Genomic DNA, 12,641 nt, shown 5'->3' on the forward strand with positions numbered 1-12,641 from the left:
GAATGTGTAGCACACCACTTACTCTGAGGTTTACAGTTAGAAGGGACAGCGTAGTGGACATAGGCATATTAAACTTGAAAACAAAACTCAGACATAGATGCTGAATGGTAACCCATTTCCTACGTACTGTACCAGTGGAATTAGCACCAAGAGAGAGCATAAGAGACCCCAAGTTTCTTTGCTACTGGAGATGTGGATTAAAACTTGGAGTGCCTTTTTGTGTAAATAAATATAACCAGATCAAATTTCAAATGTAAGCTCTTAACACTTTTATTGTATAATTGTTTACAAATAGTCCTTGCTAAAACATGTAGCGCTTGTTCGGCACCAAGTCCTCTGCTCAGTTCTTTATAAGCTTTATCCTCATATTTTGACCTAATGAGGAAGGTCTTATTGTTATCCCTATTAGGTGCATGAAGAAACTGAGGCTTACAAAAACTTCTGCAACTTGTAAGGTCACAGATCTAGGAAATTATGGAGCTGACCTAGGTCTTTTTGACTCCAAAGCTCATGCTTCCAATTATGATACTTAACTATCTCTTAAACATGTCTTCTCTTTTAAGAGTGTTTTAAATTACTGCAGGAAAACTGCTAGTTATCGTGAGAAGAAAACTCACAATTTGTGTGATTCTTCCTGATAGTGCAAACTTGCTAGGGTCCTACCATGATTCTGAAGTTCTTAGTATATATTATATAATTACTGTTGAATAGGAATCATGTGAAAATCAGTTTTACTTCTCCAGCAAAGCACTGTTCATTTGATAAATGCAGAAAATATTTCTTTTATTTAATGTGAAGCTTTCTTCTTGTGTACATTTTAGTAGGTTTATTCCTCTCTTCTTGTTTGGCTCAGCAGCGTAAATTGTGGCATTTACAAGTGTATTTTTTTTTTCTCTCTTTTTAATGCTATCTCTATAATGTTAGTATAATTCCAGAGGGTAATGAAAAGTCATGCTGGAAAATTAGACTTTCCACAGAATCATAGCCAAGCAAAAAAGGTCAGCAGTTTCTCATGACTGACACAGTTTTGCAAAGTTCTTTGTAGCCCTCTATCTCTTACTGGCTCAATATTTTCAAGGTTTTGACTTATACCCAGTTTCAACCTTAAGAAGAGAAAACTTCAGAAAATTTAAGAATTTCAGTATGATAATTCCCCAGGTTCAAATATCTCTTGACATATTTTATCTTTTTTCCCCAGAATTGGATGCTCCCACTAACCTGCAGTTTGTGAATGAAACTGACTCGACTGTCATAGTGACCTGGACTCCGCCTCGGGCCCGGATAGCCGGGTACCGACTGACTGTGGGCCTGACACGGGGAGGCCAGCCCAAGCAGTACAACGTGGGGCCCTCGGCTTCAAAGTACCCACTGAGGAATCTGCAGCCTGGGTCTGAGTACACTGCAAGCCTTGTGGCTGTAAAAGGCAACCAGCAGAGCCCCAAAGCCACTGGAGTCTTTAATACCTGTAAGCCAAAATCTCTGTCTTTTCTTAGTGACGTTGTAGGTTCTCACCTATTTTGACATTCTCTGTTCTGCATCTATTTTTTTTTTCAGAGTTTCATTTTTTTCTTAAAAAAAATGTTTATTTAAATTAGTTTCAAGTATACGGTACATTGGTTAGACATCTATATGGTTCATAAAATGATCCCTGCAATTGCTCCCTCTCTCCCCTGGCCCTCCACCCAGCCATCGTATTAATGCTGACTGCATTCCCTCTGCCATGCTCCCCATCCCCGTGACCAACTATCAACTACTAATTTGTACTTCTTTAACCCTTCACCCCATTCTCCCAGTCCCCAACATCCCTCCCCTCTGTCTGTCATCAAATTGTCCACTATATTCATGAGTCTGTTTTTGATTAGTTCTTTTTGTTCCTTAGATTCCGCATGTAAGTGAGATCATATAGTATTTCTCTTTCTCTATCTGACTTATTTCACTCAGCACAATAACCTCTAGGTGCATCCATGTCATAGCAAATGGTAGAATTTCATTTTTTGTTTTTTTTAATGGCTGAGTAATATGCATCCATTTTTCAAAATTATCTTAAAAAGGTTAGTAGAAGATTTAAATAAAAAAATAAATTTAAATTTTTTAAAAAAGATTTAAAGCGGTGATACTCAAAGTGCAGTTCATGAACCAGCTGCTGGTGAACTGTTTATTACTAGACAGTAAGGAGCTTGTGCAAGAATGCAAATCGTGGAGCACACTAATCCGACTGATGACTTCTTAAGGCAAGATTTTCTTGATGAAGGAAGCAGCGTTTTAAATTGCATATGTTGCTGAGCTTCTTATTTCCTCCAGGACCAAAACTTTGAGTAGCACAGTTTAAAGCACCCAGTTATTTGAAACTCGAACTCTATTGTATTAAATGAATTTACCAAATATGTGTTAAGGCAAAAAAAAATCAGTACCAATGTCTACATTAGACTACTCTGGATATCAAATAATAGTAGTAAGTGTAAAATAAAAACATCTAACTATTGAATACACACTAACAGAACGAGAAAGAAATGGTTTCTTTATAAGCATTGCCTGCAGCAGATTAAAAGTAGTTCTGCAGAACAGAATATTTTTTTTTTTTTTTTTTTTTTTTTTTACCTTAATCTTTCTTAAATTTCTCTTGAAATTCCACAGAAGAAAAAAAATTCTGACAATAATTTTGGTTATGTCTGTCCTTTTGCTCAACATTTTACAGGAAGTGGCCTTAAATCTCTTTCACGTCTATGTCACAATAGAGCTTGTATTCATGAAGTGATTTCTACTAAATACATTTTCATTTATAGTACAAAGAATTATGAGACCCCTTATTTCTATCTAAGCATGATTTATTTTTAACATTTTCAATTACAGAAGCACCTGATATAACTTTTTTTAGCATATATATAGACATATATATGTGTAATATGAACTAGTTTTAAATTTTCTAAAAGCTTTCAACAAATCTTACTCTTTGACCAATTTAAAAATATAGTTAATATAAAAAAAAAGTGAATATAAGCTGAGTTAAAAAACAACTATGGAATTATTTCCCAAAGAAATTGTCTATAAGCTTTTCCCGATGGAAATTCATTTTACCAAAAATTTATTTCCTTTGAAATTTGATGTGTGAGATTTAGCTTGTGAAGTCTTCTTCCTAAGGAACTACTATTCATCAGTAAGTAAAATCTGTTTTTTATTTGGAAATTTGTCTTAAAATTTCACTATTTTATGTTGCACGTTACTAAGTCTATTAATGTGAAATCAATGTCTTGTGTTACTTGTAAATATCTATTTCTTATGAATGGATGCCTTCACTGCATTAGAATAATAATTTCAGTAGATGTAGTTTTTACCAACTACACATAATTCTACAGTTATCTTTTTCACCCCTAAAGATAAGGTGTATTTTACATAGTTTCTTTTGTTGGAAAGAGAGCCTATAAAAGAAGAATTTTTAATAATACTAACAATAATTATGTGGAGTGAGATGGGTCAGTATAGGCTATCTCAGGTACTTTTGGAGACTGGTATATTGGACATGTTATTTTATGTTCTGCATAATACATTTAAATAAAATATCACTATATTTAAAGTGAAGATAATCAAAACTAATTTTATTAGATAAAGATTAACGTAGTTCCTTCCACCTAGTATACATATATTTTTAAAAGTTTGTTCAATAGATGAATGACTGAGGAATGAATGATATTGAAAACAGATCGACCAAGCTTAGATTTAAATAAACCAACGTAAGCAAGAAGTTCCACAACTTTATTTCAATTTCAGGTTCTCTCAGAGGCTATAAACATCAACAGGGCCTACATATTTTTGAAATTGCTTTAAGTTTCTGTAGCTTTTTATTGTTTTATTAGGCTGAATTCTGGGAATTACTTTGCTGGATTTTGTTAACTCCTGCTAAATTCTTAAGCAACTGGGTGGGGGCTGTTTTTGAGGGAAATTCAGCTTTCTCTTTTATAAATAAGGGAAATTTTATTTCTTTAACAGCCAGGTTGTTCTTCACTTAACAAGACCTGCCAGTACCCATTACTCATACTTGCAGTCACACCCTTTGTTTGACATCAGTTTGTGGGTTTGTGGTTTGGAGATTTTTCCTGCAATGGTCTTCCCAGACAGAGAGCTCCGTCTTAAACTTCAGAAGATTCTAGCTGGCTGGCTCAAGCAATAGAAAATACCCAACCTTAAAGCCCAGGAGAATGTAATTTGTGAAGAATTTGTGGCTTTCACAGATGTTCAATGAGAAAAGCTGCTTACTGAATTGTTTCTCGTGGCCATTAACATGGTCACACAGGGCTGGCCATGGCATTTCAGCTAAGTCGGCAACAGCCAAGTAGTGTATGATTTCAGGGGACTGGGAAGGCATCGCAGGTCACCCATCGTAGTTTTCCCCCAAATGCCATCAAAATAATAACATACTTATGAAACAGCTCACTAAACCAATAGTAAGTACTTCAGTCCAGCCAGTAGAATGGTCATTATGAAGTAGCTCACATGCATATTTTATTTTTTTCTACACAGTATTTTAAAAACGTATTTTTTAAATTGTATATTAAAATTCAGACTAACCAAAAAAAAAAAAAAAAAAAAGGAAGAATTGAAATACAGGGTCTGAATTCCCACATGAAAATGATTGACTGAAGCTGAGTAAAGACTGAACTCTTAAGACTTTTTAATCTTCATTTGTATAATTCTGGAGGGTAACTTTTTGTCTCACCAGCCATTCATTCATAATTTAGTACAAATGCATTAAATAGGGTTTTTCTTTTTTCTTTTGTGGGTACAGAATTTGGTTGCTATGTGAAGAGGAAGCAATTGTGAAGGCCCTAAGCCTATAACCACAGCCATCAACATACTTGAAACCCTTGAATTTGACTCACCCTACTCAAATGTCTTGGCTTCTGAGACCTAACTTTTTTCATAGAAGCGAGTTATTGAAATTCTTATTACAAGATTCAGTTGTTCAGCCAATTATATTTAAGAAATTCTAAATTGATAATAATGTTTGTAAGATTACTGAAAATGTCAGTCTTAACTTTCTGTACACATAGTCTTTTTCTTCCTTTTTTTCTTTTTTTTTTTAAGTAATATTTTCACTAAGAGAAATAATAGTGGTGTCAGGATGCTAAGATATGGGAGTAAACGTTCTATAATTTCTGATTCTAGTGGCAGAATATTAAATTTCCACAGTATTGTAATTCTGAATGGGTACTCACATATTTAAGAAAAGAATCTTTAGAATTTATAAGTGTATCCAAAGTGGCCAATTCTGTTTAACTTTCATATGCCATCTCTTTTTGGAACCAAAAATAATTGACCATCTATTTTTCGATACCATCTATAATTTAGTCATTGTTCTCAAATTAATGATTAAGAAGCAGAATAATGTGTATGATAATCAATGTGTGTGATGACCAGTTTTACATGCTGACATTAGAAGGGAATTCTTTGTCATCAAATGCAAATTTCGATCGTGATGAAAAGATATAACCTGCATTTTAGTCAAGTCTCAGATGATTTGGGTGGCACATGAAAGATGGAGAAGCTGTGGCCTGCTCCAAATTCTCACCCAGCAAAGGAACATAGGTTACATTGTGGATCTACAAGCTGATTAAAATGAGGTTCTCAATAAAAGTACTTGTTATTTACATCCCGTGCACCACCTGTGCTTCCAAGGTTTTGACACGTGCATTGATTCCATTTCACAGTGCAACCCACGGGCTCCATTCCACCTTACAACACAGAGGTGACTGAGACCACCATTGTGATTACATGGACACCTGCCCCAAGGATTGGTTTTAAGGTAAATCGCAGAATGTTTCTAATCTCTTGTGATACAGCCCTGAGGTGCCCTCTTGTCTCTGAATGTGGTAGAAGTAGAAGCAAGATGTTCAGGAGTCAGGAGACCTGGTTTTGTTACCTGCTTCCATTCATACATCTCTGACCTCATTGTCAGGGCATAACAATACTTCTGCCTCACTGAATGGCTGGAAGGATAGACGGAGACAGTGACAAGTGCTTTGAGAAGGATAAGACATTAGTATGGAACTGTTAGTTGTTGTTACCTTCTTTTCTCTATTCTTTCCTCCAAGGAACTACATTTAAATACATAAAGTAAACTCTGTTTGCTGTGTTGTTCTGAATGGGTGTCAATAAGTTCATGAAAGCCAATTTAAGAAGACTGTATAAACTCTGAGTCCCTTAAAAATCACATTTTCATCCAATCAGTTTCATCCAAACTTGTTCAAAGCTCTGTGGGTGCATCTCTTAATAGCAGTTAGGATTAAGGTTTTCCTTGTAGGTATATAGATCCCTGTTCTTTAAAGTGATGATATTAGGAAAGTGATGAATACAAATGAGTGTGTTTAAAAAGTCGCTCTTTTTTTTTTTTTTTTTTTTTTTTTTTTTTGCATTTAGAGTCTATATAGGGAACTATTTATTATGATTGGAAATCAAGACTAAATCCTCATGATCATTTGTTTGAAAAGAATATACCAAAAGTCACTTCCTTTTTGAGGAATGCAGATGGCCATATTGACAGTTATGCTACTTAAATTCAGAAAGGCTCTTTTGAAGATTGCCAGCATACCTTTTAAATTTCCCTTTCATTCTAACTTTCAGAAGCCATACACCATATAAAGGATGTCCCTAGAGTTGAACACTGATGATACAATGTTACTTAGATTTTTGAGATAAAAGTTTAAAAGGATTTAAAATTATGGGCACATTCATTTTAATTCTCCTTGTGTAACATATCGTCCTGCTATGAACATACTTCTTCAAAAGGAGTGTTTTTTGCAGTACAAAGTGTTACAGGAGCTGGTGCTTCTAAATGTCAACTCAAAAGTGAACTGAATATTAATAACTCATTAAAGAGAGAGCTAAGGGATTTCTTCCAGTGAAAATAGTAATGAACTGCCTTACAGCCCAAAGCCCTTGTGTACTGGTTTGTACCACAAGATGATTTATTAAGCAACAGTAGTATATAATGACATTTCTTCGGAACTTTTCATTACAGCCACCTTTATTCAGTTTGAAAGATACCTCCCGCAACCCAGCCCCTTAGAATTTCCAGCTAAACTATCTAATTGAGCAAAAGTAAGGCCCCACTCATTCCCTAATGAAAGCACATTGTACAGTTCCTGAGGAGCTCGCATTCTATGAAGCATAACCACAACTTCTCGGCAGTAGCCCGGCTTTGGAAATATTTGTCCTTGATGTTTGTTTTGTTTCCCTTCTTCTAGCTGGGTGTGCGACCAAGCCAGGGAGGGGAAGCACCACGAGAAGTGACTTCGGAATCAGGAAGCATCGTTGTGTCTGGCCTGACTCCAGGCGTGGAATACGTTTACACCATCACAGTCCTTAGAGATGGGCAAGAGAAAGATAAACCGATTGTAAACAAAGTGGTGACACGTAAGAGGAGTTCTTTGTCTCTTTTCTGTTTTTTTTTCCTCTTAAAACTGTTCCATTTTCAAAAGATATCTGATATCAACTACTTTTTACTTAAGATAATGGCCAGCATACCTCTTAAATTTCCCTCAACACTGTCATTCTAACTTGATTCTAATTAGGTTCTTCTAATTGGAAGAATCACTCTTGAGATATCAGGATACTCATAAATGAGAAAATTCTAAATTAAAGGAAAAGATCAACCCTTAGCTATATTATTAGCTATTTCTAAATCTAAGTAGCAAATTCAACTCATATAGTCCATGGCATCAGAATTGTTTCTCCAATGTCAACAATATTTATGAACTGCCAAGGTGAAAAGAATTTTAATAGTATTGAAAAATCAGTAATCATAAAAAATTCTCTGTCAGAGAATTTCTGTCCATCATGGTTTTATAGTACAACTTCTGTTATTTTTCCTGATTCTTTTAAAAAAGAGAGAGAAAGGAGAGAGGAAAGGAGAGGGAGACATGTTTCAATTATTCCATAGGCCAAGTGCTTTGTGTTAGCTTTAACTTTTAATTTGCAATTTCCTTTCTGCATAGCATTGTCTCCACCAACCAACTTGCACCTGGAAGCAAACCCTGACACTGGAGTGCTTGTAGTCTCCTGGGAAAGGAGTACCACCCCAGGTAAGCTTGAGGTGTATCAGAGCACAAGGATATGCAATACTTTTCCAAGACGAAGGTTTTAGAAACTGTGTCCCTTTCAGAGAAATACGGGGTCCAAACTTTAAGTACTCTTCCTTCCATAAAAAATACAGGAGGATGTGAGTATGCATCATAGAGAGACATGTACGGTGTTTTCCTGCATGTTCATTTAACCCACACAAGAGATCAAGGCAGACCCTTACTGAGCTGTAGGGAATCATGAGGACTGAGAAAAAGCATTCTGGAAGGTAGTTTTTGCTCAGTGGAATTCAAAATTGCCCAAGAAATGGTTGAAATCATACTATGTAATTTTCCTTTTATTAGTTATTATAGAGTCTAAGTTTATTATTCAATGAAGTTTCACAAATATTTTGTCATGAGTTGTACCACAATAATCTAAGGGTAATAATAGATAGAAATGACCTTCATTTTACAGAATGAAATAAAACTGAAACTCAGAAAAAGAAAATTGATCTACTCACAGTCACAAATTTTAAATGTTACAGAACTGGTACTGTAACTGAACTTTTTCAGACACCTTCTTACACCCAAAATTGCATATTTGAAACTTGTTTGTTCATTTTTTACTTATACTTGATTCTTAGAAATTTGGTTAAATGGAGTTCCATGACTATTTTTAAAGCTTTAAATATAGCTTTTGTCTAAATTCGTTGTTCACACATTGAAAATTACTTATAAAAACCAAAAATATGTAAAGATAGTTATATCAATATTCAAGTAGCATGATGTACCATGGCAATGACTGGAGAAATTTTTGATATTCCTGACTTGCCAAAACCATATGAAAGTTTTAAATAAGAAGGATTAACTGAAATGTAATTATATTATTTGATATAGGGAATATTGGAAGAATCGCTGTTGAGATATCAGGATACTCATAATCGAGAAAATTCTAAATTAAACAAAAATGAAAGTTCTAATTCATATTGATTGCATTCATAACTGCTATATTTTTTTAATTTAAGGGCTCTATTAGCTAATTATAATCTTACTGTAATTTTAAAAGTAGTTCTTAAATTTGCTTGGGCACACAACTAGGACTATTATCTCTAATTATCTGATCAATGTGTGCAGTCACACAGAATAAAACTAGTTCAGAATATCCTTTTTAATCCCCCTCTAAAGTAGAGTGATTCTGGTGAAATTTTAATTATCTGTGGAAACATTTTTTAAGCCAAAGCTATGCTATTTCCAGCCAAATTAATCTGAATTTGAAACTTTAAGTTGGCAAGTTGCATGCTTGTTGGAAGCTAGATCATTAATATTTAGTTTTAATGGGTGGCCTTGCCTGCCCATCTGCATGGTCACTAGCAAATCTCAACATTTATTTCCCATACAGTTGGATTTCCTTGTATCTACCACTTTAGTTTTCACCCTATTCCTATGACAAAATATAGCATTATTTCCTTGCCCTTGGTAAGTTTAACGTAAATATATTTTCTCATTTTACTTTAAATCCGTCTATTCAGATCTCTGTTCATCACTGTTCTAATTTGAATCTTTTTCTCCCCTCAATCCTCCTAGTGCCTATTTTTATGGTTCCTGAAGTCTTCAGCAACTAATATCTTTTATCTAGAATAAGTAGAGCCACTTTCGTTTTTCACTTGTTCTCCTTTCCTTGGTCCTTTCCTGTAAATCCCATAGGTTCACACCTTGTAAATTAGGAGGGGCCACTTTGGGGAATGTGCCTAAGGTTGAGAGCCATTCCATATCAAGCGGTTAAAATGAAATATTCCTCAGCTGTCGTGCAGATGATCCATTAAGGAAAATCAGGGTAGAGTGGTAGCAGGAGCATGGAATTTTGAGCCAGGAAAGTCTTTGGTAATCACTTCCGCCTTCCAAGATTTTCTTTAAATTGAGCATCTTAATAACCTGCCTCAAAGGGTTATTGTAAGCACTGAGTGACAATAGAGTCCTCAACAAATGCCGGGTCCTGAACCCATTTCCCTTTGTGGGTCCATCATTCCCCATAGTTTAATGTGCTCTGGGTCTCGAATCCTCCATGCAGTCACTCCCTCCTTTCCGTTTTCTCCAGACATCAGTGGTTATAGAATTACCACCACCCCGACAAATGGCCAGCAAGGATACTCTCTGGAAGAAGTGGTCCATGCAGATCAGAGTTCCTGCACTTTTGAAAACCTGAGTCCTGGTCTGGAGTACAATGTCAGTGTGTACACTGTCAAAGATGACAAGGAAAGTGCCCCTATCTCTGATACCATCATTCCAGGTAATGGAAAAATAAGCTGTTATCTTCAGAATAGCAGTTTCAGTAAGAGTGGGGCTTAACATCTTAATCTCCAGATGGCTGAGTGTGTCAAATATAGTTGGGATTTAATTCTGATCTCCCAACCGCACTCTTCAAAACCACGAAGGCAAAGCAACTATTTGGACAACTGCTTGCTGTTAACACTGCTTTCCTGTCTGTGCTTCACTGGGGCACTGTCTGCTGTGATGAGTATATGTTGGAGTGGCGACTGTGGCATTAACTGTACTGTTTGCTCAAGGGGAAATATTACTAAAAAGGTGTCACGTGTCTGTACGCAGTACTGATGGGCTAAAAGTAACATGGCGAATGCATCCCACTGGCACATGTGTGCCTGGTTTCACAGTCCATATCAATTTTCAACAGCAGCCTATAAAAGAGTATCTACCTCCATATGTGGACACTGAAATAGCACTTGATTGACACATCCAGTTCTTCATCTTGCTGTTTCGAATCCTTCTTTTTTTAAATTGAAAAGAAAAAAGAAAAAGAGAAAAAAAGAAAAACCACACCTTCAGGATGTTCTTTCATAAGGGTTGAAAGACAGCACTGAAAAGACTTATTTAGGGATAGGTTTGTTGTTTGTCCGAAATTGGACTGTAACAGAATGAAAGCAGACAGACTGTGCCCCGCTTTGCACTTTTTGTAAAATGCTTTTAGTGATGCTAATTAAATAACTTTGATTATGAATTAAACAACATATTGGCAGTGGCCTTGGACTCAGGCCTATCTATCTTTTACCCAAATTTGCTTTTAAGTGGCATATTTCTCATCATATTTTCATAATGCTTTAGCATTATGGCCATAAGGTTGTCATGAGTTTTTGTATGGGGAAAAGAAAAAGAAAAACTCATCAATCAATTTTTTTAAAAAAATCATGTGAGCTTTATTTTTCTACTGAAAAAGTTTTGGATTTTTTTTTAAACATTGCTGATAGCTGATACTGCAGATATTATGTCTAGGTCCTGGGAATGGTCTCGACATCCTAAACTGGCTTATAATTTTTAGAAAACTGAGAGGTTCAAACTGTATTGTTTAAAGACATTTTCAAAATGCAAGAAAATCCCTAAAAGAATATTGTAAGCTGTTTGATTTTCCCAGGGAAGCAAACTATTCACGATGCTCAGGAAGTCTTCATATAATTTGGAACAGATTGCATACTACCATCATTGCTTTAACATTCCATCAATTTTACTACTAGTAACCTGATGTACACTGCTTTATTTTTTCCTCTTTTTTTGCCTCTATTTTCCTTTTGCCCCCCTTTTTGCTTCGTAACTCAATAGAGGTGCCCCAACTCACTGATCTAAGCTTTGTTGACATAACCGATTCAAGCATCGGCCTGAGGTGGACCCCGCTAAACTCTTCCACCATTATTGGGTACCGCATCACAGTAGTTGCGGCAGGAGAAGGTATCCCTATTTTTGAAGATTTTGTGGACTCCTCAGTAGGATACTACACAGTTACAGGGCTGGAGCCTGGCATTGACTATGACATCAGCGTTATCACTCTTATTAATGGCGGAGAGAGTGCCCCTACTACACTGACACAACAAACGGGTGAATTTTGAAAACTTCTGTGTTTGAGACATGGATAGTGTTGCATGCTGCCACCAGTCACTCTGGTTAAATATGGATGTTTCAAGGGAAAAGCCAGCAATTTGCCGAAGATTAAGATCAGGTGGATTGGGGGTGGCAAGCAGTCAAATGCAAATGCTAAACTTACTGGAGGAAGACATTCAAGTAGTCTTAAGTATACTTTCATTTTAACCACAAGTATGTATAAAGCTAAAGAAATGTAGATATCTGATCTACTAAATACAAAATGGTGAGGGTTAATTGAGTTTTCAGACCTGTAGTTTGTTAAAATTATCTAACATTAATACCAAATCGTATAATGAGCACCAGTTAATAAGAACTATACTTCCAAAATGTGCCATTTTGCTCTTCCTCCTACTCTTTAATAAACTCTACCACGTTCCTTTTTTGTAGCTGACTAAAAACCCATTGAAATTTAGGGTAGAGTGGAAGGGGAAAGATGTTGTTCTGAGGTAGAAGAAAAAGTAACTTTGGAACATTCTAGGTCTCATTGCCGTGGAGAGGTAAAGAAACTCCTCTTTAACCTCAGTCTGGGGACAAGCATGCAACATTATAAAGGTTCTCTGCCCTGCATGGTAAGAAACATGCTGAGAACCAATATGCATGAACCCTCTTCACTTGTAAGTAGAATTCACTGAATGAAATTGTAGCTGTAGTCATCTCATG

General features: G+C 35.8%; 1 protein-coding gene across 12 annotated transcripts in view; it reads left to right on the forward strand.

Annotated features, from left to right (window-relative positions):
* The window catches only part of FN1 (fibronectin 1), a 64,720-nt gene that overhangs the window by 26,192 nt on the left and 25,887 nt on the right, over positions 1–12,641 (forward strand). For 6 of the 12 annotated variants that reach the window (XM_036236002.1, XM_036236003.1, XM_036236007.1 and 3 more), the window contains exons 20-25: positions 1,199–1,465; positions 5,703–5,797; positions 7,239–7,407; positions 7,989–8,075; positions 10,150–10,341; positions 11,664–11,936. In XM_036236002.1, coding sequence (XP_036091895.1) covers positions 1,199–1,465; positions 5,703–5,797; positions 7,239–7,407; positions 7,989–8,075; positions 10,150–10,341; positions 11,664–11,936 — 1,083 coding nt within the window. The remainder of the gene's footprint in view (positions 1–1,198; positions 1,466–5,702; positions 5,798–7,238; positions 7,408–7,988; positions 8,076–10,149; positions 10,342–11,663; positions 11,937–12,641) is intronic. The other 6 variants (XM_016150057.2, XM_036236006.1, XM_036236008.1 and 3 more) reach the window with 1 other exon arrangement.

The sequence above is a fragment of the Rousettus aegyptiacus genome, unplaced genomic scaffold, assembly GCF_014176215.1.
Source record: "Rousettus aegyptiacus isolate mRouAeg1 unplaced genomic scaffold, mRouAeg1.p scaffold_m13_p_2, whole genome shotgun sequence".
NCBI classification, from domain to species: domain Eukaryota; kingdom Metazoa; phylum Chordata; class Mammalia; order Chiroptera; family Pteropodidae; genus Rousettus; species Rousettus aegyptiacus.